Source organism: Onychostruthus taczanowskii, unplaced genomic scaffold (genome assembly GCF_017590055.1).
Source record: "Onychostruthus taczanowskii isolate IOZ18803 unplaced genomic scaffold, ASM1759005v1 scaffold188, whole genome shotgun sequence".
Classification (NCBI taxonomy): domain Eukaryota; kingdom Metazoa; phylum Chordata; class Aves; order Passeriformes; family Passeridae; genus Onychostruthus; species Onychostruthus taczanowskii.
This window is the reverse complement of record NW_024499106.1, coordinates 153722-179867: the sequence shown is the minus strand read 5'-3', so window position 1 is coordinate 179867 and position 26146 is coordinate 153722. Positions and strand designations below refer to the sequence as shown.

At 62.9% G+C, this 26146-nt stretch overlaps 3 protein-coding genes across 4 annotated transcripts in view; 2 read left to right on the top strand and 1 right to left on the bottom strand.

Moving 5' to 3' along the window:
• The first annotated feature begins 3736 nt into the window (after window positions 1-3736).
• LOC121334289 (tubulin alpha-1C chain) lies at window positions 3737-6060 on the top strand. Its single transcript, XM_041401268.1, has 3 exons — window positions 3737-3993; window positions 4080-4228; window positions 5039-6060. Exons 1-3 carry the CDS (start codon window positions 3873-3875, stop codon window positions 6011-6013), a joined length of 1245 nt encoding a protein of 414 aa, XP_041257202.1. The 5' UTR covers window positions 3737-3872; the 3' UTR covers window positions 6014-6060.
• Window positions 6061-7699: 1639 nt separating this feature from the next.
• On the top strand, window positions 7700-11651 carry PRPH (peripherin). The gene is made up of 9 exons (XM_041401226.1): window positions 7700-8043; window positions 8863-8923; window positions 9374-9469; window positions 9552-9713; window positions 9785-9910; window positions 9990-10210; window positions 10545-10594; window positions 10729-10805; window positions 10880-11651. The coding sequence occupies exons 1-9, from the start codon at window positions 7700-7702 to the stop codon at window positions 10919-10921; spliced, it is 1179 nt and encodes a 392-aa protein (XP_041257160.1). The 3' UTR covers window positions 10922-11651.
• A 1109-nt stretch (window positions 11652-12760) lies between these two features.
• Window positions 12761-26146, bottom strand: part of GLI1 (GLI family zinc finger 1) — a 21052-nt gene continuing 7666 nt past the window's right edge. The window contains exons 2-12 of one of the 2 annotated variants that reach the window (XM_041401227.1): window positions 22291-22468; window positions 22108-22185; window positions 21713-21908; window positions 21399-21549; window positions 20292-20393; window positions 20060-20200; window positions 19020-19169; window positions 17218-17382; window positions 16623-16871; window positions 15878-16157; window positions 12761-15277 (exon numbers count right to left, since the gene is read on the bottom strand). In XM_041401227.1, the coding sequence (XP_041257161.1) occupies window positions 13071-15277; window positions 15878-16157; window positions 16623-16871; window positions 17218-17382; window positions 19020-19169; window positions 20060-20200; window positions 20292-20393; window positions 21399-21549; window positions 21713-21908; window positions 22108-22185; window positions 22291-22387 (3816 nt within the window). In that variant the 5' untranslated portion in view covers window positions 22388-22468 and the 3' untranslated portion in view covers window positions 12761-13070. Of the gene's footprint in view, window positions 15278-15877; window positions 16158-16622; window positions 16872-17217; window positions 17383-19019; window positions 19170-20059; window positions 20201-20291; window positions 20394-21398; window positions 21550-21712; window positions 21909-22107; window positions 22186-22290; window positions 22473-26146 lie in introns of those variants that run through there. The other variant, XM_041401228.1, reaches the window with a different exon arrangement.

Below are 26146 nucleotides of genomic sequence, written 5' to 3'. Positions count from 1 at the left end.
GTGCTGATCACTCTGCTGTGCCAAGGGGGGAGTACACAGGCCCTGGGGTCCCCCAGTGCCCACCCTGCCGTGGATGTCACCAGCCCTGTAGCCCCCCCCAGTATCCAGCCCTGCTGAGTGCCGGCGTGGGGGGGGGTCTGGCACAGCTCCCAGCCCCCCCCAGCTCCTGTGCTTCCATTCTCCTGTGCTCTGTTGACTGTTGGTAGCAACGTGGTGGCTCCTGGTGACGGTTGCTCTCCTCCCCCCACCATGTCCACCCCCCTGGTTCCAGTGGGTGGGACAGACCCTGGAGACCCTTGGGGTCCCCTCTGTCTGCACAGAGTCCCCATGGCTGTCCCCACCCGGGCTGGGTGACTCGGGGGGCTCCCAGAGCTGGCATCTCATCCTGCGTGGGCTGATTTCCCGGCTGCTGGACTCCTGCCCGTGGCACGGCCGAGATTCCCAGCCTCCCCCACTCTGGGCCCTTCCTGAGGATCCCAAATTAGTGACCTCGAACCCCACGGCTGGGACACACTGTCCCCAGTAATCGAAGGGTCTCAGCCCCATCAGGAGCTGTCGTGGCTCGGGGCTGACAACCCAGACAGAGGCTGCTGCTATTTTTAGCCTGTTTTCCCGCAGAACCCAGCTCTGTCTGTCTGTCCGTCCATCCGCTGCCACCATCGATGTGACAGGTCCATTCAGATGGACAGACAGGGGCAGCTCGGGGGGGGCCGCTCCTCTCCGGGGTGCCGGATGAGGCCGTGGTGTGCTGGAGGGGTCCCGCAGCCCCTCGGCTGGCCGAAGGTGGCACGGGGGGGCTGCACCCGCAGGGGGGTGGCACCCACCCCTGACCGCGCCCCTGCCCCACCCGCAGGGCAGAGGGAAAACCCCCCCAGCCCCGGTGTTTGGGGGCAGCGGGTGACCTGTGGGAGGAAGCAGGGAGGTGTCACCGGTGTTCCCGCAGCCTGGGTGTCCCTGTGCCCCCTCCCGGAGCCACAACAAAAGGGACACTCGGCCCCGGGAGTGGAGGGGGGGGGCACTGCGTGGGGCAGGGGGAGCAGGGGAAGGCGCGGGGGAGCACCGTGGGGTGCGGGGGGCTGCGGGCGCGCTGCCAGTGGGGAGGGGGCTGCGGCACCGCCTGCGTGCGGGGCGGTTCCGCAATGCGGCAAAGCCGGGAATAAAGGATCGGGGCGGCGGAGGGGTGGGGGTGAGGGGGGAGAGACCCTGCTGCCGGAGGGGTCCGCCCTCCGCTCGAACCCCCTAAAGCACCCCCTGACCCCCAGCAGGGCCCCGGAACCGGCGTGGTGGGGTCTCGGGGGGCTCCGGTCACACCGGTGGGTGTTGCTGGGACAACGGGCACCCCGGCCCCGGGCGTGTGCCAGCTCCGAGGATGTGCCCAGGGAGCGGGGGGGACACCGGGGGCTCGGGGAGGGGAGGGACACTGCACTGAGGTGCTCAGGGTGTGAGGGGACACTGGGAGTGACTGGGTGGGACACTGAGGTGTCCAGGCTGTGAGGGGACACTGGGAGTGACTGGGGGGGACACTGAGGGTGCTCGGGGACGGGAGGGACACTGAGGTGCCCAAGCTGTGAGGGGTGCCCAGGGACTGGCGGGACACCGGGGAGCATGGGGTCTGTCATTCTGTCTCGGGGCAGACCCCAATGTCCCCAAGCTGTCCCAAACCCCTCTCTACCCTTTGGAACGCGACTCCTACCCGCTTCAAACCAGCCCCGAGCGTGGCAGACAGGCTGGGACAGGGCACTGCACCCCGGGGGTGGGCGTGAGCTGCTCCCCCGGCCCCGTCCGTCCTGCCCCACAGGACCTGCCTCGCGTGGGTTCCCCCGGGGAGCAGCCCCGGGGCTGGCAGGGAGCAGGGCGGCGGCGGGCGCAGGAGCCGGCGCGACGGGAGCCCGCGGGGCTTCCCACGGGAAAGGCACCGGGATGGGGATGGGGGGCGTAGGGGGGGGGGCGATTACGGGACCCCCGAGAGCTCCCAGTCAGGTGGGGCCGGGGCGCTCCCTGGGCTCCCTGAGGCTGCGGCCGGGGGCTTCAGGGACCCGTCCTGCCTGAGCCCCCCCCAGCCCCCCCAACCCTCGGGACCCCCAACTCCCCGCCCCTCTGTCCCCGCCCATTTCCCCGCCCACAACCACGCCCACTTCCCCAGTAGACCACGCCCCTTCCCCTCCTCCTGCCCACAGCATTCCGCTCCGCTGACGTCACCACCCACTCACCCTCGCCGACTTTCGAACCGGCCAATCAGAATCGAGGCGGGGCGGGGAGGGCGTGTCCAGAGCGCCGCGTGGCTCGAAGGGGCGGAGCAAAGTCCCGCTGTCCCCTCCCCCTGTCCCCGCCCCCCCTGAAGCCCCGCCCCTGGGGTATAACTCGGGGGCCCTACGGGGCGACCCCCGCCTCCCTCCTCGACGGCTTCGTAACAGTTCGGGCAGCGAGCGGCCATGGTGAGGCTGGGGGCGTGCCGGGGTCGTGAGGGGGCTCCGCGCCGGATGGGACCCCCGGGGAGTGCGGGACCCCCCGGAGCAGTGCGGGGGACTGAGCGGCCTGGACCCCCCCATGTCCCCTGCAGCACATGGGGCCGTGCTCTGGAGGGGTTGGGGGATCCTCGCGTGTTCAGGATGCCCCGTGGGGCTCCCGGGTTCTTGCGGGTCCTGGGCAGGAGTTGAGGTGGGGGTGCGTGTGTCTCCCGGAACCGGGGGCTTCCCCCAGCCGGGGGTCGCTGCCCGGGGTGCTTCCACCCTGGTTCCGTGCCGACCCCCCCCGGGCTCCCTGCTAAATGCGTGGGGGCACGCCGAGTGGCACTGCGTGTCCTGGGCTCCCACGCGGCCAAGCGGGTCCTAAACCCGTCCCTCGGGAGAGAAACAGCCCACGAGGGGGTTTAGGGGCACCGGGAGCACCCCCCGTGCCACCCTCTCCCGGTTCTGTTGGCCGGGACACGCGTGGGTGTGAGTCACGGCCAGGGGGGGTAAGATCCCAACGTGGCCCGGGCACAACCGGGTGTGGCTGGCGCGGGGAAAGTCCTCCCGGTCACCGGAGTTTGCTCTGCCCGGGTGGAGCTGAACCGGGACAGTCCGGGGTTGTGCGAGGGCTGCTGGAGGAGAGCAGCTCCACGTTCCGTGAGGTCCAAGGCTGCCCCCGAAGTGATGAGCAGCCCCCTGGGGAAGGGGCTGAAGTGTCCCTGTCCCTGTGTAACCCGTGGGTGGAGGGGACTGGAAATGGTGGGCACCGGGAATGACTCTGGAGGACCCAAATTCTGGGTGCTGGTGGCATGAATGGCACCAACACGTGTAGGGTTTCCCCTCCGTGGGGGTCAGGACTGGACCCCAGAGCTGAGCACCCGCTGTGTCCGTGGTACCCCCAGGGCTGAGCACACTGGCAGCCCCACTCTGGTCCCTCCACACCTCCCTGGGTGCCTCCAGCTGGAGTTTGGGGTGATGCTGGGTCAGCCCTGTGCAAGCCAGGGCAAAACCAGGGTTTGGGGTTATGCCAACCCTGTTATGGCTCAGTCCCTCAGTGGGGAGGGGCAGGATGGGACCCCCAGAACTGAGCAATGTGGGGTGTGTAGGGTGAAGGGCAGCAACTGGTGCAGGGTCTCAGCCCCTGGGGAGTTGGAGCAGGATGGGACCACCACAGCTGAGCAGAGTGGGTGCATCCGGGCAGGATCTGGCCCCATCCAGCCTTGGGGAGAGACTCTCCCCAGCTGGGTGCCAGCCCGGTGCGTGCCGGGGTGGGACAGAGAGGGGACAGAAGAGGTGACCCAGTGGCGTGTGCCCCCGCAGCGCGAGTGCATCTCCATCCACGTGGGCCAAGCGGGCGTGCAGATCGGCAATGCCTGCTGGGAGCTGTACTGCCTGGAGCACGGCATCCAGCCCGACGGGCAGATGCCCAGCGACAAGACCATCGGCGGGGGGGACGACTCCTTCAACACCTTCTTCAGCGAGACGGGCGCCGGCAAGCACGTGCCCCGGGCCGTGTTCGTGGACCTGGAGCCCACGGTGATCGGTGAGCGCGCGGGGGGCGGCCGGCCGGCGGGGCGGGCGCTGGCGGCGGGCGCCGGCTGCTAACGGGGCCCGGGGCTGTCCCCGCAGACGAGGTGCGCACCGGGACGTACCGGCAGCTCTTCCACCCCGAGCAGCTGATCACGGGCAAGGAGGATGCGGCCAACAACTACGCCCGCGGGCACTACACCATCGGCAAGGAGATCATCGACCTGGTCCTTGACCGCATCCGCAAGCTGGTGAGTGTCCTGTGGGGTCTCACCCTGCGGGGGATGTGGGGACAAAGGGAAGCTCCAGGTGTCCCTGGGCAGGTGCTTCTCAGCCCATCAGCACTCTGAGGCAGAGAGTGGGGATCCCAGAAGGGACCTGCTGGCCCTATCCTAGCCCAGTGTGAAGCCGAAGGGAGGAGGGTGTGAAGCCCCATGGCCAGGGCAGGGGGGGCAGGAGAGATGGTTTGGGTGCTGGTGCAGCACTGGTTTGACTGGTGTGGCTGCCCAAGTTCTTTGAACCTCTGGTTCCCACGCTGGATCTGGCGCCAGGGTGGCCGGACCTGCTGCGCCAGCGGCTCTGCTCGGGGAGCTCCTGGCACATCAAAGGCTGAGCTGGCTGCCCGTGGGCTCTTGTGGGATAAGAGCCTGTTCCTGCTGCGCCCTCTTGGAAAGAGAGGGGGTGAAGCTGTGGTTGACTTCCATGTCCTGCTGGGGTGTCTCCCAAGAGCTGGGGTATCCACCATGAGTCAGTGTCCAACATGTAAGGTCAGGGCCACCTTGTCTCCCACCCTGGTGGTTCCTGCCATTGTGGTGGAACACCCTAATGATGTCCTCATGAGGCCAAGGAGAAGAGCGACTTCTGCTGCCTGGAACAAACATGCCCCTCCTTGTCTCTACTGAGTGTCCCCAAACCCCTGCAGGAAGGCATCACTTTCCCTGGACCTGGTGGGAAGGTCCTGAGATCCTGGGAGGAATATTTGCCTTCCAGGGCAAGTCAGTAGCAGCTGAAGTTCAGAATTCCTGACAGTTTGCTCTTGTTTTCCCCTTCCCACCTCGCAGGCTGACCAGTGCACAGGGCTGCAGGGCTTCCTGGTGTTCCACAGCTTTGGCGGTGGCACCGGCTCTGGCTTCACCTCCCTGCTCATGGAGCGGCTCTCTGTCGACTACGGCAAGAAGTCCAAGCTGGAGTTCTCCATCTACCCGGCCCCGCAGGTGTCCACGGCCGTGGTGGAGCCCTACAACTCCATCCTCACCACCCACACCACCCTGGAGCACTCCGACTGCGCCTTCATGGTGGACAACGAGGCCATCTACGACATCTGTCGCCGCAACCTGGACATCGAGCGTCCCACCTACACCAACCTGAACCGCCTCATCAGCCAGATCGTGTCGTCCATCACGGCCTCGCTGCGCTTTGACGGAGCCCTGAACGTCGACCTGACAGAATTCCAGACCAACCTGGTGCCCTACCCCCGCATCCACTTCCCGCTGGCCACCTACGCCCCGGTCATCTCTGCTGAGAAGGCTTACCACGAGCAGCTCTCGGTGGCCGAGATCACCAACGCCTGCTTCGAGCCGGCCAACCAGATGGTCAAGTGTGACCCTCGCCACGGCAAGTACATGGCGTGCTGCCTGCTGTACCGCGGGGACGTGGTGCCCAAGGATGTCAACGCCGCCATCGCCACCATCAAGACCAAGCGTAGCATCCAGTTCGTGGACTGGTGCCCCACTGGTTTCAAGGTGGGCATCAACTACCAGCCGCCCACGGTGGTGCCCGGCGGCGACCTGGCCAAGGTGCAGCGCGCCGTGTGCATGCTGAGCAACACCACGGCCATCGCCGAGGCCTGGGCCCGCCTGGACCACAAGTTTGACCTGATGTACGCCAAGAGGGCGTTCGTGCACTGGTACGTGGGGGAGGGCATGGAGGAGGGCGAGTTCTCGGAGGCCCGTGAGGATATGGCTGCCCTGGAGAAGGATTATGAAGAGGTGGGAGCTGACAGCATGGAGGGCGACGAGGAGGGAGAGGAATACTAGTGCCTTGTCTCTACACTGTGGTGCTGTTCATTAAAATGCCTCTTTCCCGAGCTGCCTGGTTCATTGTGCTGGGACAATCCGCCTTGTGGTGACCTGGGGGGACATCCCAGGGGAGGGGGGGCCTCAGCTGGGCTGGCTGCCCGGCCCTGCTGCCAGCTGGCACGGGGGCTGTGCTCTCTTTTTGACAGCTCTACCCGGCAACACATGACGCCGCTCCAACGCCGCTCTCCCATTGGCCGAGCGCTTTTTGGGGTGCTTCTCCCCCTCTCCCAGTCCCCCCAGTTCGGCGCCGCTTTACTGGGAGCAGCACCGACCCTTGCCGGTGTCCCGGAGCCATGGACGGAGCGCGGAGCCTCCCCCGGCTGCTGCCGCTGCTGGCCCTGGGCCTGCCCGCGGTTCTGGGGGTCGAAGGTGGGGTTTGGGGGGGCCCTGGGATTTGGGGTTCGCTGGGATTTTGGGAATGTCGGACATCAAGGGGTTAAAGGCTGTCAGTCTTTTTTATCGCGATTTTTTGGGAATTTTTTGGGAATTTTGGGAATTTTGGGGAAGGGCTTGGTCCCGACTTCATTTTTTTGGTTTTTTTTTTCCCCCTTTTTCGCGATTTTGGGGGGTTGGGTGCAGTCGAATTCCTCTTTTCCCAGGATTTTGGGGGTCTGGGTGTTCCCAAACCCCCCTGGTCGCCGGATTTTGGGGGGGGGGGGGGGGTGGGGGTTGGGGGGTCCCTGGCTGGGTCCTGTGCTCTGAGGTGGCACTGCCTGCACTGGTGGGGGGGGGGCTCATGTCCTCCTCAGCGTTCTGCTGGCCCTGGGGGTCACCAGATGAGGGGGGGACCCTGAGAGCCCCCAGTGTCCTGCCCAGAGCCTGGTGCAGACGGGCCAGACGTGGTGTCATGCTGCTGCTGGCACAGAGCCACTCTCGATGCGGTTCTCTGCAGAGCTGGGAGGGGGTCCTGGGCGGGGGGGGTGGACCCTCCCCACAGCCTCTGGGCAGGGCACCGACTCCTTCCCGTCAGTGCCGCCCTGGCTGCCCGGAAAGGGGGGGCTCCGGGGGGGTTGCAGAGCTCGCTGTCCAGCGCTGCCCCGCGCATGGCAGCTCCCGCAGAGCCGAGTCACGGCGGCCCCGACAGAAAGGGAGGGGGCTGGATGAGAGGCCCCCCTCCCTGGATGCTGAGCCCCCCGGGCAGAATGGGACCGCGCTCAGAGGGGTGCTCCGCCTGAGCCCTGCAGTCCCCTCTGCATCGCACCTGGGGGGTCTGTACCCCCATGCTACCTGTGGGGAACCCCATAAGGGTGTCTCTCCTTCTGACCCAGCGGTGGGGGGGCTTCCTGTGTCTCCCGGGCACCCTCGGATCCTCTCCCCCTTTCCCCTGGTGCTGCTCGATTCCTCTGCCTGCACCCCTCCAGCCCCTCGCCTTGCATCCCTCGGGGGTCTCCGAGCCCCCCGGAAGGGGAATGCCTGCAGCCCTACATCCTGCAGCCCCCTCCCCTCATCCCCAGGGGTATCCCCGACCACCCCCAGCCCCTTTCCCCGCCTCCTCGAGGGGACATCCGCAGCCCCCGATCCTCCCTCCGGCCGGGAGACCCCTCCCCTCTCTCTGTCCCGTACCCCCGGGTCCCCCCGGCGGGGCGGAGCCGCTGTCCGCTATAAACAGCCGCTACCGGCAGCCAGCGCCCTCCCGGTGCCACCATGAGCCGCCGTGACCGCGACCCCGGGATGCCGCCGCCGCTCACCGTGGCCCCGGGGCGGCTGGCGGAGGCGGCGGCGGCGCGGGGCGCGGAGCGGGAGGAACTGGCGGCACTGAACGATCGTTTCGCCGCTTTCCTGGAGCGGGTGCGGGCGCTGGAACGGCAGAACGGGACCCTCCGCGCCGCCCTGGGCCGCGCCACCGCCGCCACCGGGCCCCGCACCGGGCTGGTGCAGGGGGAGCTGCGGGGGCTGCGGGAGCGGCTGCAGCGCCTCGGCCGCGACCGGGACCGGCTCCAGGCGGAGCGGGACGGGCTCGCCACCGACCTGGCGGCCCTGCGGCAGCGGTGGGCCCGCGGCGGGACCGGGGGAGGCAGCGGGATGGGGAGAAAGGATGGGTCGGGATGAGGGATGCGGGCGTGGGGGCGGGGGGATGTGCCGGGGACCAGGGAATGCACCGGGATGAGGGATGGACTGGGATGGACTGGGATGGACTTGGATGAGGGATGAACTGGGATGAGGAGTGTAGTGGGATGAGGGATGAATTGGGATGAGGGATGAACTGGGATGGACTGAGATGAACTGGAATGGACTGGGATGAGGGATGAACTGGGACGAACTAGGATGTACTGGGATGAACTGGGATGGACTTGGATGAGAGATGAACTGGGATGAGGGGTGAACTGGGATGAGGGGTGAACTGGGATGGACTGGGATGAGGGATGAGCTGCAATGGGAACCGGGGGTGTGTCGGGATGAGTTATGCACGGGTTGGAGACTGGGGAATGTGCCAGAGAGGGACTGGCATGAGGAATGTGATGGGATGAGACTTTGCACCAGGATGGGGAGCGGAGGATGCAGCAGGATGGGGATGGGGGAGCCCCGGGGACGGGGAGGGGGATCCCTGGGAAGGGATACGCTCAGCAGACACTGGGAAAGGCACCCGGGATGCAGGGAGGGCGCTGGGAGGCACTGGGAGGCACTGGGAGACGCGGGCTCTGCGGAAGGGCGGGGCACTGGGAGGGGCAGGGCCAGGGTGGGGACACTGGGAGGGGATTGCTGCGAGCGCTGGGGGCGCTCCGTCCATCGCCTCCGCTGTGTGTGCAACAGGAGGAGGGGGTCCGCACCGCCGCCCCCACCTCCCTCTCATCCCCTGCTGTCCCCAGGCTGGTGGACGAGACACAGAAGCGTGAGGATGCCGAGAAGAGTCTGGTGCTGTTCCGCAAGGTGAGGGGGCTGGCGGGCCCGTCTCCCCGCGCAGTATCCGTGATCCGTGGCTGGAGGGGACTGGGAATGGTGGGCACCGGGAATGACCCTGGGGAACCCCAATTCTGGGCTCGCGGGAGGTGCTGGTGGCATGAATGGCACCGATCAGTGCAGGGTGCCACCTCCCTGGGGGGCCAGGATTGGACCCCAGAGCTGAGCACCCGCTGTGTCCGTGGTACCCCCAGGGCTGAGCACACTGGCAGCCCCACTCTGGTCCCTCCACACCTCCCTGGGTGCCTCCAGCTGGAGTTTGGGGTGATGCTGGGTCAGCCCTGTGCAAGCCAGGGCAAAAACAGGGTTTGGGGGGCTGAGCCTTTGCCTGTCACCGCCACCACCACCCTGGGGGAGGGGTTCCAGGATCGTCTCATCCCCTCCACGCTGCCTTGCAGCTCACCCCGGCCTCTCCCACAGGACGTGGACCACGCCACGCTGTCTCGCCTGGAGCTGGAGCGCAAGGTCGAGCTGCTGATGGACGAGATCGGCTTCCTCAAGAAGCTGCACGAGGAGGTGGGGCCGGGGTGGGATGGGGCGGGGAGGGGGCACAGCTCAGGTCCTTGTGCCACGATGTGATGCCCACGCACCCCCGCAGGAGCTGCGGGACCTGGAGGTGAGTGGCCCCAGCGCGGCGGGGCTGGCCGAGGTGGAGGTGTGCAAGCCGGAGCTGACGGCTGCGCTGCGAGAGATCCGCACCCAGTACGAGAGCATCGCCGTCAAGAACCTGCAGGAAGCCGAGGAGTGGTACAAATCAAAGGTACCCGAGGCTGGGAGGGATTTTGGGGAGGCTGAGCCATCCCAGAGCCCTGACTCGCCCTGCCCGTGCAGTTTGCCGACCTGTCCGATGCTGCAAACCGCAACCACGAGGCGCTGCGGCTGGCCAAGCAGGAGATGAACGAGTCCCGCCGGCAGATCCAGAGCCTGACCTGCGAGGTGGACGGGCTGAAGGGCGTGGTGAGAGCCGGGGAGCGTTCGGGGGGGTGCAAGGAGCAGACCCCACCCCGGCCCTTTGCAGCCCTTTCCTCCCTTGCAGAACGAGGCGCTGCAGCGGCAGATGCGGGAGATGGAGGATGAGTTCGGGGAGGAGATCGGCAACTACCAGGATGTGGTCGGGAGGCTGGAGCAGGAGATCCAGCAGATGAAGGAGGAGATGGCGCGGCACCTGCGCGAGTACCAGGACCTGCTGAACGTCAAGATGGCCCTGGACATCGAGATTGCCACATACCGCAAGCTGCTGGAGGGCGAGGAGAGCCGGTGAGGGCAGCCTGGCACACGGAGTGTCCCCACTGCCCCGGGGGGAATGTCCCCTGCCTTGAGTCGCCCCGGTTATTGTGGGATTTTCCTGGGAGGAGGCAGCTCCAGGCCTTGTTCCCGCAGGAACACAAGAGGTTCCCGTGGGAGCAGAGATAAAAGCAAGGCCAGGGGATGGTGGGGGAGCTGCCTCCAGCTCTGCTCTGGGTGCCAGCTGGCAGCCCACGGGCACAGCCCCCAGCTGAACTGGGATGTGGCTCACAGACTCGAGGGTGTGGAAGGGTCACTGGCAATGTCCAGGGGTCCCAGCCCCTCCTCATGCCCCTCTTCCCCCTAGGATCACCATCCCACTGCACCCCAGCACCTCCTTCAGCACGAGGAGCTCAGGTGAGCGACAACCTGAGGGTCCCCCACGATGTCTGGGGGTCTTTCCTTAGGGGCAAAGACCCCGGGTGGGTCCCTGTGCTCCTGCCCAGGGTGTCTGGGAGGGCACAGGGTGCTGATGGCCCCTCTGTGCCCAGTGCTGGAGCCGCAGCCTGCAGAGAGCCCGGCACGGAGGATGGTGCTCATCAAAACCATCGAGACACGGGACGGGCAGGTGAGAATTGGGGGTGCCCTGCCTGGCAGGCCCAACCCTGCCACGGGACTGATCCCCAAATTCTCCTCTTGCAGCAAGTGGTGACGGAGTCGCACAAGGAGCGAGCGGGGAAGTGACACAGAGGAGCGGCTGCCACGGCCCCGACCCCACGGGGGGGTTTTTGCCAGACCCTGCTGCGTCCTGGGCGGGGCATGGAGTGGAGCAGGGGGGGTTGGGAGCGCCCCAATTCCTATTCCTGCTGTCAGCACCACGGGACAACGCTGTGGTGTGTCCCTGTGCCTTTGCATTTTGTCCCTGTGCCTTGTCCCTCACTATTTATCGCTATTTATTGCCTATTTATTACTCCCCCAACCACAACCCCAGCTGTATTTCATATCGAGTGTTCCCCACGCTGCCCTGGGGCCGAGGGGTGCCCGGCTTCCCTCCTGCCACCGCAGCTGGCACCGGCTGTCCCCGCGGCTGGTGGGTCCGGTGACACCCAAGCGCTGTCACTGCCATGGGGAGTGGGACAGAAAGTAAAGCTGAGGGGGGGGATCTGCGTCCCCGGGGTGCCGTTCTGTCCCAGACAGACTCTGGGGGTCTCACCTCCGCTCCCGTCACCGGAACAAGCACCGCGGTTGGCGGTGACACCGAGCGTTGTCCCCTGCGGTGTCACCGCCTCGGGGAAGGAGCCTCAACCCCCTGAACTCTGAATCCCCGGGGGTCCCGCTCCTTCCCGGGACCCCGCGACTTCCAGAGGACCGACGGGCACGCCCGGTATCCCGGAGGGCTCCAGGAGCACCGAGTCTCCGTCCGGTGCTCCGGGAGCATCGCGGGACCGGGGCGGGCTCGTTCCTCACCGGCACCGCCAGAGGGCGCCACCGGCCCGCCCCGATCGCTGCTTAATTCCGTGTTAATTGCGTTAATTACGGGTTAATTACAGCGTGACAAGGCTCTGGGTGTGCGGGGAAGCACCCTGGTTTCTATAATCGCGTTAAGCATTTTTTTGCACGATTAATTGAGTTCAGCCAAATGATGCAAAATTGCGTTCATGCAAGATTTGCTTATTGGTTTTGTTATTTTAAGCAAATTTTTGCGCTGCTTCATTATTTTCAGCATTTTTTTTTGCACCACGGATTGAATTATTTTAAGGAAGTTATGCACAACTGCGTTATTTAAACAAATCTTGCACACATAATTGCCTTACTTTAAGCAAATGCTGCATTATTGCATTTTTTTTTTTTTTGCGTCATCAATGGCGTTATTTGAAGTAATTTTTGCATTATTGTGTCATAGCAAATTATACAGAATTGCATAACTTAATGGAATTTTGGCATAATTAATTGCATTATTTTATGCAATCTTTGCACCATTAATTACACAAGCAAAATAATGTAAAATTGCATTATTTTAAGCTTTTTTTCACGACTAATTACCTCAGCGATTTTTTTTCCGCACGAAAATTGAATCATTTTAACCTTATTTCTGCATAATTAACAGCATTATTCTAAGCCGTTTGCATTATTTGAAGCACTAATTGCAATCTGGGTCACGCCAACACCCCAGGAACAGCTCCGGATCCCTGACCGAGGGTGGAGAAGCTGCTGCCGGGGGGTTTTGGTCACAGAGGACCAAGGAATGTCCCCTCCCCAGGACGAGATCAGGGAGCCCCTGGCAGGGGTGACAAACCCGCGGCAGAGGTGACAAACACACAGTCACAGTCCCCTGAGAAAGGGTTTAATGAGGGGAGGGGGTGGCACTGCTGGTGCTCTCACAGACAGGAGCTTCGGGGGGACAGACAGACAGACAGACAGGTATGAACACTATGTACAGGCACCCCCCCCGGCCCCACCTCTGGGGAATTGCCCCCCCGGAGCGGGGCTGGGGGCGCTTGCAGTCCTGACAGACTGGGATTTGGGGCGGGGGGCACTGGGAGCACTGGGATGGGGCCGGCCCGCGGGGCGGGGGCTCTTTGGTTTTGGCGTTAAGGCTGCACGGGGGGGGGGGCGGGGGGCTCATCCCGGGTGGGGACACCGTGATGAAGCCCCAGTAAAACCAGTTCCCCACGGCAGAGGTCACCTGGAGGGCTGGGGCTGCTTCCGGGACCCCTCCTGAACGAGGGTGACACTCAGAGACTGGAGAAGGGGGGGCTCCAGGGGTGTTCCCCGCTTCCCCCCAGGGTGTGAGAAGGATTCCCACCTCTGCCCAACACGCTGGGACCCCCCCTGGCCGCAGAGGTGCCCACCTGAGGGCAGGTACCCCCTGTCAGGGGACAGGTACCCCCCGTTAGGACAGCGAGTTGAGGAAGTGGCTCTCCCCTGCCAGCGTGCTCAGCATGGAGCTCATGTCCCCCACTGCCATGTTGGCACCCCCGGATGAGGGCAGCAGCAGCCCCCCGGCCGGGCTGGGGGGTCCGGGCAGTGCTGGGGGGGTCTCCACGTCCTCCACAATGGCGGCAAAGTCAAGGTGCGTGTTCTCCAGGTCCAGCGAGTCCAGGCTGTTTGCCACCTGCTCCCCCGAGTCCAGGTAGTAACAGGAGGTGCCCTTGAGTCCCTCTGGGCCGTAGTGCCCGCTGCCCCCACAACTCGCTGCCCCCTGGCCCGCCAGCTTGTGCCCACCTTTGCCCCCCTGCCCATGGGGGCCCTGGCCTGGGTAGTACAGGGGGAGGTTTCCAGACCCCTCGGGCACGGGGCGGGCGGGGGGCAAGCGTGGCAGGCGCCGGGCACCGGTGTCCACCCCCTCGTAGCCGTGCCCTGCTTGTGCCAGGCTGCCCGGGTAGCTCAGGCTGGGTTGGTGACCCGGTGGTTTGGGGCCACCTGGAGGGTGTGGGATCATCTCGGGGTTGAAGCAGGGCGGGCTCAGGAGGTGCTGGGGCTCCGCCAGGCTCTGCAGATGATCCGCTTTGGGTTGGTAGCTGCAGTACCTGGGGCTGAGGTACGGCGGGGCTGGCATGGCCTGGCACTGCCCGGGCTCGCTGCCCAGCCCCACGCCAGGCTTGGAGGGGGGCTGCTCCCCCCACATCAGCGCCTGCTGCGCCTCCACGTAGTTCCGGACCATCACCTCTTTGGTCTGCAGGGTGGGGGTCTGGGCTCTGCGGGCGCCCGGGCTGGCCATGCCCATGTACCCAGCCGGTGTGGGCCCCGCAGGGGGGTACCCACCTTGTCCCACATCCATGGGGTGCCCGAAGGCAGCGGGGGACGCTGGGGGCCCGGCCAGCTTGGCACTGGGGCAGGGAGCGAGTGCTGGGCTCGGCGCCGGGTATCGCTGCTCGGATTTGATCTGGAGCCGGTTAAACCGATGCCCCCCGGAAAATTCTTGGTCCTGGCACGAGCTCACCAGTTTGGGATGCTGCCCACAGGCGCTGGGATGGGGGTACTCGATGTTTTGACGGGGACAGTGTGGCCCGGACATGGTGGGAGCACCCACACTTTGCCTGGAGTTCATGCCCAGCGTGCCCTGGGGGGGTCCATCCCAGGGCTCCGGCACGGCCCCGTTCCCAGCAGGCAAACTGGGGAAGCGCTGGTTCATCTGGCACTGCGGGAGGGAGAACTCGGGCTGCAGCAGCCCCTCCTCCATGTCCCCGTGTGTCCCCACCATGGTCCGGTGGGCACCGTAGATGCCACCCTGGAGCTCCACACCAGTGCCCTGGCACGGGAAGCTTTCCTCGGGATAGCTCAGGTACTGCTCCATGTCCAGCAGGCCGGATTCGGGGCCGGGGCCCCCCATGCTCTCCAGGAAGACGTTCTCGGTGATGCTGGGAGGGCGTGGGGAGAATCCGTGGCGCTGCAGGTTGGCCTCGGAGCCGCCCAGGGGCTGCAGCGCCGTCCTGCCCGCGCCTGGCACGCTCACGTTCCCCACGCTCTTAAACCGCTGCACCCTGGGCACGGCCAGAGGCTTGGCCACCGTCCGGGCAGGGTCACTTGCCCGTCGCACGCCGTGTCGGGGCGCCAGGTGAGCAGGCACGCTGCCCGGGTAGCCGGGGTGCTCGTTGGAGCTGTGCCTTCTCAACAAACCGTTGGCGACGCAGCGAGGTCCGGCGGGCGCGGGGTAGCCCCCGGGCACGGCGCCGTGCCCACCCGTGCCCGCCTGCTCCACGCTGGGCAGCGGGGTCGGCGGGGGGCCGCCCGTGGCCGCGGCGTATTTGGCCTTGAGGCGGTAGCGCTGTGCCGGGGTGAGGTTGCCCACCCCCGGAAGCCCCCCGCACACGTCGCCGGAGCGCCGTGACTCGTCCGGAGAGGCGGCATCGTAGCCGTCCACCGGGCACGTCCCGCCGGGCACCGCTCCGGCCTCGCCGCCCGGGCACGGCCCGGTCAGGTACGGGGACACCAGGGACGAGCGGCGGCTGACGGTGTAGGCAGAGCTGACGGTGCTGGTGCCGCTGCTCCGGCGCTCACCCAGGGACGCCAGGCCCAGCTCTGCCGCCGACAGCTCGGCGATGCGCCGGTGAGAGGCTGGCGGTGGCACCGGGACGCCGGGCACCTCCCCGGGCAGGCCTGAGGGAGAGAAGGAGGAGTTACCCATGGACACAGCGTGGCAATGTCGGGGCAGGGACAGGAGCCACCTCCAGAGCTGGGATGTGGCTCTTGCATGGTTAGAGCTGGCGAGGACAGGGGGCAGGTGGCAACAAAGAGTAGCAGAAGGTTATCTAGGTTGGAAAAATCATGGAATGGTTTGGGTTGGGAAGGATCCTAAAGACCACCCATGTCCCATGGGCAGGGACACTTCCCACCAGAGCAGGCTGCTCCAGCCTGGCCTTGGCTGCTTGCAGGGATGGGGTAGCCACAGCTTCTCTGGGCACCCTGTGCCAGGGCCTGCCCACCCTCCCAGGGAAGAGCTCCCTCCAATACCCCACCTAATCCTGCCCTCTTTGCCAACATGAAGCCATTCCCCCTTGTCCTGCCACTCCAAACCTTGTCCAAAATCCCTCCCCAGTTCTCTTGGAACCTCTTTAGGGCTTTAATATTTCCCCAGATTTTGGGGTGCACTTCTAACACCAGCAAGGTGTGGAAATTTCTGGCTACCAACCAGATCACTGCACACATTTCCAACAGGCCAAGCCCCACATCCCACTGGGAGAGGCATCCCAGTCTCACCGGCTCCAGGGATGGGTGGCAGGTTCAGGCCCTTGGAAGCCGCCGGTTTCCTCAGCTGCTTCAGTTTGTCGATGCGAAGGTTTTCCAGTTTGTGCAGGGCCATGAGCCCCGAGGTGCCCATGGGCTCGCCGGGCACCACGTCCTCCAGCGTGGACAGGTCCTCGTAGCTGCCGCCGGCGTTTCCCGCCATCTCCACGCCGCTGTCGTTGTTGGTGGTGCTGCCCAGGGGGGAGTGGTCGCTGCTGCACGAGGACTGCCCGCCTGGGCTGGGCTGGGGCTTCTGGGGAGAGCCAGAGCACGGCCAAGGGAAAGGGGGTCAACACCCAGAACACACTTGGCATCATCATGAGGGTTGGAAAATCCTCTGAGATCACAGAGTCCAACTATTAACCCAACGGTGGCATGTTGGGTTAGGACACACTTGGACACGCTTGGCATCATCATGAAGGTTGGAAAGCTTCTGTGATCACAGAGTCTAACTATTAACCCAACACTGCCGCGTTCACCCCTAAACCATGTCCCCAAGCGCCACATCCCAGAGTTTTTTGGACACTTCACCAAAAAGGGATGGTGATTCTATAGGGCAGCCCATTCCAGCGCCTGTCAACAAAGACATATTCCCTAATATCCAGCCTAACCCTCCCCTGGAACAGCTTGGGGCTGATTTCTCTTGTCCTATCACTTGGGGATGATCCCCCATCACCAAACCCTCCCTCCATCCTCCGTTACCCCCACAACTCCTCACCAAGGCCAGCTCAGGCACCAGGAGCTTCCCATCGTCCTTCCGAGCCTCGCTGGGGCCGTTTGCATCCTTCTCCTGCTTCATATCCAGGGGGGCACTGGGGGTGGGCAGTGCCCGGCCTGGCCCCATGTCCCCTCGGTGCTTTTTGGTGACGTGGGCGTCGGGGCCGTGCACGGTCTTGACGTGTTTCCGCAGCGAGCTGGGGTCTGTGTAGCGCTTAGTGCAGCCGGGAATCTTGCACACGTACGGTTTCTGCCCCAAAAACCAGTGGCCATGGAGGAGGGAGGCTGTCGGCTCCAACTACAGCCCCCTCCCCAAAAATAAACCCCCTTTGCCACCCTCTGGAGAGAGCTGAGGGTGGCATCAAAGCGGGTGAGTCCCCGCGGAGGGCACACGGTGGGCACTGGGGTGAGCTCAGGACGGCCGAGGAAGGAGGGAGCGGGGTAAAGGGATCCCGGGGGGATGCTGGTGATGAAGGAGATATTTAAAGCAGGAAAAGAGGGAGCTGGGGCACACAGGAGCAACACCCAGGGTGTGAGGAGCTCTCAGAGAACAGGAATGATCCAGGAGCACACGGGAAGCCCTGGTGGGGCCGTACCTCGTTGGAGTGGGTGCGGTTTTGGTGCTTGGCGCGGTCGGAGGCGTTGGAGAAGGCCTTGTTGCAGCCCTCGTGCTCACACACGTAGGGTTTCTCCCCCGTGTGCGAGCGCAGGTGGGTCTTGAGGTTCTCCAGGCGGGAATAGGCCTTGTTACAGCCCTCGAACTGCAGCGGAGCAGGTGGGACGTGTCACGTGCTGTCACCAGGCCTTGGAGCACGTCATGCCACATCCCCCAGCCCTCCCGACACATCTCACCTCCCGACACACCTGCCCTCCTCAGTGCATCCTCACACCGTGGCACAGCCCTTCAGCACGGCGTTGTGCCACCTCCCTCTGTCCCGTGGCAGCCCCTCAAGGCGTCCCCATGGGGAAACCCCAAACTGGGATTGGCAGCAACACCCAGCTTCCCATCCTGACTTAAATCCAGGAACATATTCCAAAGCGTGGGACAGCGCTGGGGCAACGTGACTCTGGGTTTGGATGGGACTTTGGGAAGAAATTCCTCCCTGTGAGGGTGGGCAGGCCCTGGCACAGAGAAGCTGTGGCTGCCCCATCCCTGGAAGTGTCCAAGGCCAGGTTGGACAGGGCTTGGAGCAGCCTGGGACAGTGGAAGTTGTCCCTGTCCATGTCAAGGGGTGGGATGGGATAAGTTTTAAGGTGCCTCTAACCCAAAATATTCCAGGATTTCATGAGTCCCATACCTGTACCCACCTGCTGCCCACCCCCTTCTGCCACCTGGGCTCCAGCTGCTAAACTTGTGTGGGAAATGAATTTATAAAATTCTTAAAACCTGACAGAAGGCTCATATAGTGTGTATTTGTACGTAAACTTTGAGATAAGAAATGCTGATTTAGAAATGCTATGGTATAGGACAGACATTGCTGAGAGAGAAATTAAAGTAGAAATAAGTTTTAGAGGATGGTCTTGTAAATAAGACTAGATAATTTAGAGAAATAGGACTGTGAAAGATGGATTCTAGTAGGACTTACAAGGGGTAATTTTAGACTATTAAAGTATTTGTAGTGTGGTGTAGTAAAAGCTGATAGGCCAAGAAATGCTTATAGTGTTTTGTAGTTAATAAATAATTAGCTTCTGATTGTGATGGCGTGAATTATAACATCTGTATTGTCTCACCCTTCTCATGAGACTGAAAATGGAATAAAAGTTTTTTAAATGCCTTTCAGTTACTCCATATCTAAGTCAAAAAAGAGCATAATCCAACACACCTGTACCCCCTCTCATGCTCTCCCCTGTCCCCCCTTGTCCTGGATTGCAAGGCAGTGTGTGTTCTCTTTGCCATCTGTCAGAGGTGGGGCAGTTATCTGCTGCTCATTGGGCAATGGCGTGAATTATAACATCTGTATTGTCTCACCCTTCTCATGAGACTGAAAATGGAATAAAAGTTTTTAAAATGCCTTTCAGTTACATCACATCTAAGTCAAAAAAGAGCATAATCCAACACACCTGTACCCACTCTCATGCTCTCCCCTGTCCCCCCTTGTCCTGGATTGCAAGGCAGTGTGTGCTCTATTTGCCATCTGTCAGAGGTGGGGCAGTTATCTGCTGCTCATTGGGCAATTTTCTTTCTCCTTCCCTAATAAAGAACTGTTATTCCTGCTGCCATATCTTTTCCTGAAAGCCCCTTAATTTCAAATTTACAACAATTCTTCGGGAGGTGGTTTCCATTTTCCATTTCAGGGGAGGCTCCTGCCTTCCTTAGCCCACACCTGGCATTCCAAACCGAGACACCCCTCATCCTCCCAGCCCAGCCAGGATTTTGGAGGAGTTTTTGGCATCTCACCGTGCACTTGTGAGGTTTCTCGCCCGTGTGGCGCCGCATGTGCACCACCAGCATGTACTGAGCCTTGAAGGGCCTCTGCTCCCGCGAGCACGCTGCCCAGTGGCACACGAACTCCTTCTTCTCGCCGTGGATGTGCTCGTTGTTGATGTGCTGGGGAGGGAGAGCAGCGTCACTGGGGGCACTGGGGAGGGGGCAAGGGATGGGGGGATGCAGGAGTGTCAGGGGAGAAAGGGGATGGAGGGATTGGGAGAGGAGTGGGGTGGGAGAAAGGGGCATGGACAGACTGGGATGGGAGAAAGGGAGACAGGAGAGGATTGGGGTGGGAGAAAGGGACATTGAGGGACTGGGATGGGAGAAAGAGACATGGACAGACTTGGATGGGAGAAAGGGACATGGACAGACTGGGATGGGAGAAAGGGATACAGGGGAGATTGGGACAGGAGAAAGGGGCATGGACAGACTGGGATGGGAAAAAGGGGACGGAGGGATTGGGAGAGGAGTGGAGTAGGAGAAAGGGACATGGACAGACTGGGATGGGAGAACGGGATACAAGAGAGACTGGGATGGGAGAAAGGGATACAGGAGAGTCTGGGATAGGAGAAAGGGACATGGACAGACTGGGATGGGAGAAAGGGACAAAGTGGGACTGGGATGGCAGGTGCAGACACCAGAGTTTGGGGGAGAACAGGTCAGGTGGTGTTTGGAGGAAGCAGAGAATGCAGGGGATGTTTGAGGGATACTCTGGGAGGTCCAAGAGCAGCCAGAGGGGTCAAGGTGGTCCAAAGGATTATCAGGGGGATATAGGAGAGTTGGAGAAAGGAAAGCTGGAGCAAAGGAGGGAGTCTGGAAGCACCAGTGGCTGAGGAGAACCGGGCAATGCACATCCCTCCCTTCCCAGGAGGGAACTTCCAGCATCATGGTGAGTTCCCAGGGGTGATTGGGACCTGGGAGGAGGAATCACGAGCTGATCCAGGGAGATGATGCCCAGCAGCCTGAGGGCAGATTTTGGGGTGGGAACACCTTGGCAGCCCCTGACTCACGTGCACCAGCTGCTCCTGTGTGTCGAACTCCTTGGCACAGCCGTCCCAGTAGCAGTTGGTTTCATACACAGCCTCACACTCGGGTTTGCCATCCTCCTTCTCCAGCTCTTCCCGCACATCCAGCATGCCCAGCAAGGGGTCCTGGGGGGCACGGGCACGTGAGCGCTCCCAGGTCAGCCCATGGGATTGGAGAGTGGGGGGTGGGAGGGGGATCTGATGGCCTGGGATGTACCTGGGTGCCTGTGGATGCTGGGCTGGAGATGTCACCCTCAGATCGCTCCTCTGGGAATTTGGCACTCAGGGGGCTGCTCAGGCTCCACTCCAGCTTCAGCTGCTGCCAGGGCAGGGGAGCAGGAAGCAGTCAGCAGGGAGATGGGCACCAGAACAGGACTTACATGGATGCACAGCTCACATGGACATGGCTCACTTACATGGAGCTGCACCCACAGGGATCCCCAGTTACATGGAACCCCACTCACAGGGAGCCCCAGTTACATGGAACCCCACCCACAGGGAGCCCTTTCACATGGAACCCCACCCACAGGGATCCCCAATTACATGGAAGCCCACTCACAGGGATCCCAAATTACAGGGAACCCCACCCACAGGGATCCCCTTTCACACCAAACCCCACTCACACAGATCCCTCTCACATGGATCTCTCTCACACTGATTCCTCTCACAGGGATCCCCTCGCACAGGGATCCCCTCTCACACTGATTCCTCACACAGGGATCCCCTCTCACAGGGATCCCTCTCACACTGATTCCTCTCACAGGGATCCCCTCTCACAGGGATCCCCTCTCACAGGGATCTCCTCTCACAGGGATCTCTCACACAGATCCCTCTCACATGGATCCCGCTCACAGGGATCTCACACAAATCCCTCTCACATGGATCTCCTCTCACACAGATCCCTCTCACAGTAATCTCTTCTCACATTGATCCCCCCTCACAACGATCCCTTTCACACAGATCCCAGTCACAGGAATCCCTCTCTCACAGGGATCCCACTCTCACGGATCCCCTCTCACAGATCCCCCATACCTGGCAGTGTTTCTGTGCCCCTCTCTCATGAATCCCCCATACCTGGCAGTGTTTCAGTGCCCCTCTCTCCTGAATTCCCTATACCTGGCAATGTTTCAGTGCCCCTCTCACAGATCCCCCATACCTGGCAGTGTTTCTGTGCCCCTCTCTCATGAATCCTCCATACACCTGGCAGTGTTTCAGTGCCCCTCTCTCCTGAATTCCCTATACCTGGCAATGTTTCAGTGCCCCTCTCACAGATCCCCCATACCTGGCAGTGTTTCTGTGCCCCCCATTCACAGATCCCCCATACCTGGCAGTGTTTCAGTGCCCCACGAGCAGGTTGGTGCTGCAGCAGCCCCGGGCGCGTGGGCAGCTCGTGGGAGCTGCAAGGTGGGGGAGGCGTGTACAGGTGCCCTTGGCCCTTCTGCTGCCCGGGTGGGCTCTGGTACCCCAGGGACGGGCTGTGGAGAGCAGAGGGACGAGCAGGTGACACCGTCAGGAGACAACAGCGAGGTCTGAATCACCCCTTCCCCACCACCCCACCCTGCTCCCAGCGCTCCCCAAGGGGGGAACGGGCACTGAGCGCCCTGCCAGGCCGCCAGGGGGGCGAGGGCGGGTGCCCACCTGATGGTGCTGATGGACAGGTGACCGTAGGAGCCACCGGCGGAGGCGCAGCGGGAGTTGATGAAGGCCACGAGGGAGTTGGGGGAGGTGCGGATCACGGTCTGCAGGTCGATGCTGGAGTCGGACAGAGGGGAGATGGACAGTGCCCGCTTCTTCCCCAGCTTTCCCGCGCCGCGGGGCGTGGAGAACCGGGAGCCTGAGGGGGCAGAGCGGGGGGCACTGCCCTCAGCAAGGTCCTGGGGGGCTGGAGGCTCCCCAAGGACAAGCACCCGGTGTTTGGATGCTGTAGGAGTGCCCTGAGTGTGCCACATCACTTCGGATTTGGAACAGAGAGATGTTTAACCCCTCTACGGAATCCCCCCTGCCCCGCGGCCCCCCCAAAACCGGAGACTCACCATCGCCAGGGTGTTCAGCTCCTGGTGCCAGCCCATACCCGCGGTGCCCGGGCTGGTGGCACACGGGGAAATCGAGTCCTGGAGGAAGGAGAACACGAGAGCTGGGTGTGGGACAGGGACCCCCGGAGCACTCCTGACCTCGGGGGGGTGCACGCGGGTCCTGGAGCCCCCACCATGACCCACCTGGCGGTCCCGGGGCGGCGGGGGCCGGTCCGTGGGGGGGGTGCAGGCAGCAGTGCTCGCTGTAGCCGGCGGCCGGGGGTCCCGCGGGGTCGAACATGTCGCGGTGGGGCCCGGGGGTGGCTCAGGGGCACATCGGGGTGGTGGCGGGGCCCGGGGGGCGGCGGGGCCAGGGGGGGACCTGGGGGGGGAAGAGGTTGGGTTTGGCCGCCAGGGGGCGCCACAGCACGCGGGACCCGGGACTGGATTTGAACTGAAATCGGCGAGATTTGGGGATACTGGGGAGAAATTCCTCCCTGGGAGGGTGGGCATGCCCTGGAACAGGGTACCCAGAGGAGATGTGGCTGCCCCCTGAATTCTGGAAGTGTCCAAAGCAAGTTTGGACGGGACTTGGAGCAATCTGAGATAGTGGAAGGTGTCCTTGCCTATGGTGAGGTGTCGGGACGTGACTTTAAGGTTCCTTCCAACCCAAACCATTCCGGGATTCTGGGAGTCTATGAAATGGAAAAGCGAGGCACAGCCGGAACCGTTCCCGGGCCAAGGACCGGAGCTGGCTCCTTTACTCCTCCCTTCCCAGGGATTCTCCAGCATTTGCAGGTCCCACCCAGCCCTGCCTTGCCCGTGGGTCCCCACCCTGCCCGCGGGTCCCCACCCTGCCCTGTCCCACCCACGCATCGCGCCCCTGCCACGGGGCTCAGCCCAGCCCACCGCCGATCCCTGCCTGTGGGGTCTGCCCTGAGCTTGTTCCCCCCACCCGGGGCCACCATTCTGCCCCCAATCCACCCCAACCCCCTGGTCCCCCCACTCCATTCCCACTCCCGGTCCTTGTCCTGTCCCCCAACTCCATCTCCGTGCAGGGCCACCACCCTAAGCCCATCCACTCCCACCCCCCTGGTCCCTGTCCTGCCCCAAAACCCCGAGGGGCGACACGCACAGGAGCGGGAGAAGCCACCACAGGTTGGGTGGCGCTGGGAACAAGAGCTGCCTTCCCCTTTTGAGACGCGGGGGAATCGCCCCAAACAAGGGGTCTGGGGGAGTGGGAGCCCCTCACCCCGCTGGGAAAAGCGCTGGGTTGCGTTCGGAGCCGGGGGGGCGAGGGGGGCAGCAATTCTTCCGCATGAGTTGCCCCTTTGAAAGCTCGTCTAGGGGCTTTGTGAGCGTGTCAGGCAGGAAGAATGGAGGGAGGGGGGCAGCGGGGCAGGCAGAGGGGAGGGGGCTGCCCAGGAAGGTGGTGGAACTGTGGGGGGAAAGGGGAAAGAGAGACGAGGAGGAAACAGGGGGCAGAGGGCAGAGAAGGGGCTCTCACCTGTCCCCTGAGCTTGGCAGGAGAGTTTGGGGCTCTCAAACCTCCTGACGGGGCTGAGGAGGTTTGCAGACCCTTCCCCTAAAGTTTGTGGGGTAATGGGGTGACCCCAGCCCGCTGTGCACGCTGCTGCTCAGGTGTGTGCACACAAACAGCACAAAGGTGCACGTGTTTGGGTGAAAAATTCTCAAAACCTGACCCAAAACTCACACGGATCCTTCAAAGTTTGCATCTATTTACAAAAAAACCTGACAAAATCCCTTAAAGTTTGCATCTCCATACAAACTTTAAGATAAAAAAAATACTAACTTCGAAATGCCATAGAGACAAACATTGTTAAAAGAGAAATAAAACTAGAAACAAGTTTAAAATGCTTAAAAACGCATTATAAGCCAAGAAATGCTTATAATGAATTGTAATTAAGAAATAGTTGGCTTCTGATTGCGATGGCGTGAATTAGAACACCTGTATTGTCTCACCCTTCACGTGAGACTGAAAATGGAATAAAAGTTATCAAAACACCTCTGAGTTGCCCCATATTTGGGTCAGAAAAGTGAAAAATCCAACAAATGTGCACCTGGGAGGTGATGGGGGTTGGGGGTCAGCAAACCCCCACCTCCCCCTCCCCACCACCTGAGAGCCCTGGTGAGCACCAGCCCTGTCCCCTGCTCTGGGCAGCCCCAGGGTCACACACCTGGCACACCTGTGTGACAGGGGACACACACAGAGCTCTGCATGAACGGGGAGAGAGCTCAGAGCTCATCCTGCTCCACGAGCAGGGACATTTCCACCAGCCCAGGTGGCTCCAAACTGCTCCGGGACATTTGCAAACTCCCACACACGTGTGCCCAGCGTGTCACTGCAGCACAGCTCACACTTTTCCCACCTCAGCACTCCTGATTTTCACACCACATCCCTCCCCAGGGCTGTGTCCCCCTTTTTTCCCCTTCCAGCCCCCCCTGTGCCAGCCCTGGGCAGCCCCAGGGTCACACACCTGTGTGACAGCAGCACAGGTACAGCCCAAGGAACACACACAGAGCTCTGCATGAACAGGTAAACACCCACAGCACATGAGAATCACAGCGTGGCCAGGAGAGAGCTCAGAGCTCATCCTGCTCCACGAGCAGGGACATTTCCACCAGCCCAAACTGCTCTGGGACATTGCCAGGCTTCCACACACGTGTGCCCAGCGTGTCACTGCACGTGGGGACACACAGGTACAGCACAGCTCACACTGTCCCCACCTCAGCACCCCTGATTTTCACACCACATCCCTCCCCGGGGCTGTGTCCCCCTTTTTTCCCCTTCCAGCCCCCCCTGTGCCAGCCCTGGAGCACAGGGTCACACACCTGTGTGACAGCAGCACAGGTACAGCCCAAGGAACACACACAGAGCTCTGCATGAACAGGGAAACACAGGGAGAGAGCTCAGAGCTCATCCTGCTCCACGAGCAGGGACATTTCCACCAGCCCAAACTGCTCTGGGACATTGCCAGGCTCTCACACACGTGTGCCCAACCCTTCAACACACAGGTACAGCACAGCTCACACTGTCCCCACCTCAGCACCCCCTGATTTTCACATCTCCTCCCTCCCTGGGACTGTGCCCCCCTTTTTTCCTCTTCCAGCACCCCCTGTGGGGGCTCTGCCCCCCTCCTCCAGTGAGTTGGGGGTCCCACTGTGCTGAGGCAGCGCTGGGTGAGGTGAGGAGGGGTCTGCTGAGCAGAGCCAGCCTGGCTAGGTGGGTGCCAGGTGGGTGCCAGGCGGGTGCCAGGCGGGTGCCAGGTGGGTGCCAGGTACCATTCCCCCAATCCCCCACATCCTCAGAGCTCAGCACACAACCCCAAAAGCATCACTGCGAGCCACAGCATGCTCCCCCCAACCCCGTGGGGTCCACAGGGGCTCCCCAAAACGCGGTGGCCCCCCGAGCCGAGGGGGCTGGGAGCGCTGGCAGCCAATGGGAAGCGCTGGGAAGCCACGGGAAGCAATGGGAACCATCCGGAGTCTCGCCCACCGCCGCGCTGCCTCCCCCGCCGGCCGCACACCGCCGCGGCCCACCCAAGTCGCAGCCTTTGGGCATAAATTTGAGAGCCAGGCGCAGGCGGGATGAGGGGAATCTTCCCTCGCTCTCCTCCTGCCAAGAAACTCAAACTGAAACACATTCCTGCTGCTCTCTGCCAAGAAAACCAGGAGCGCAGCCAGCGGCGGGAGCGCTCGGAGCAGCGCTGGCTCCAGACGCCCAAACGAGGAGCGGGAGGGGGGTCCGGGCTGGCCGCCCCCCTCCCCCGCCAGCTCCTCGCCTTTTATTTCCTGCAAACACATCGAAAATCTGTCATCTGGCTCCAGTTTCCTGAGGACACCGCGGAACGGGGCAGGGGGAGAGGGGAGGGGATGGAGGGGAAGGGGACGGAGGGAGTTGGTGGTGGGGGGATCACGGTGACACCGAGGGGTGCTGGGGCAGCGCTGGTGGGGGACACACGTGGGCACTGACAGCCCGGGGACACCGGAGGAGGAGGAGGAGGAGGAGGAGGAGGAGGAGGAGAAGGCTGCAATTCCC

Excerpts from the sequence above, each read along its gene's own strand:
- LOC121334289 (XM_041401268.1), top strand. The coding sequence starts at position 3,873 with ATGCCCAGCGACAAGACCATCGGCGGGGGGGACGACTCCTTCAACACC. Across the intron at positions 3,994-4,079 it reads CCTGGAGCCCACGGTGATCG|ACGAGGTGCGCACCGGGACG; the intron begins GTGAGCGCGCGG and ends CTGTCCCCGCAG. Across the intron at positions 4,229-5,038 it reads TTGACCGCATCCGCAAGCTG|GCTGACCAGTGCACAGGGCT; the intron begins GTGAGTGTCCTG and ends CCCACCTCGCAG.
- PRPH (XM_041401226.1), top strand. The coding sequence starts at position 7,700 with ATGAGCCGCCGTGACCGCGACCCCGGGATGCCGCCGCCGCTCACCGTG. Across the intron at positions 9,470-9,551 it reads TCAAGAAGCTGCACGAGGAG|GAGCTGCGGGACCTGGAGGT; the intron begins GTGGGGCCGGGG and ends GCACCCCCGCAG. Across the intron at positions 10,806-10,879 it reads TCGAGACACGGGACGGGCAG|CAAGTGGTGACGGAGTCGCA; the intron begins GTGAGAATTGGG and ends CTCCTCTTGCAG.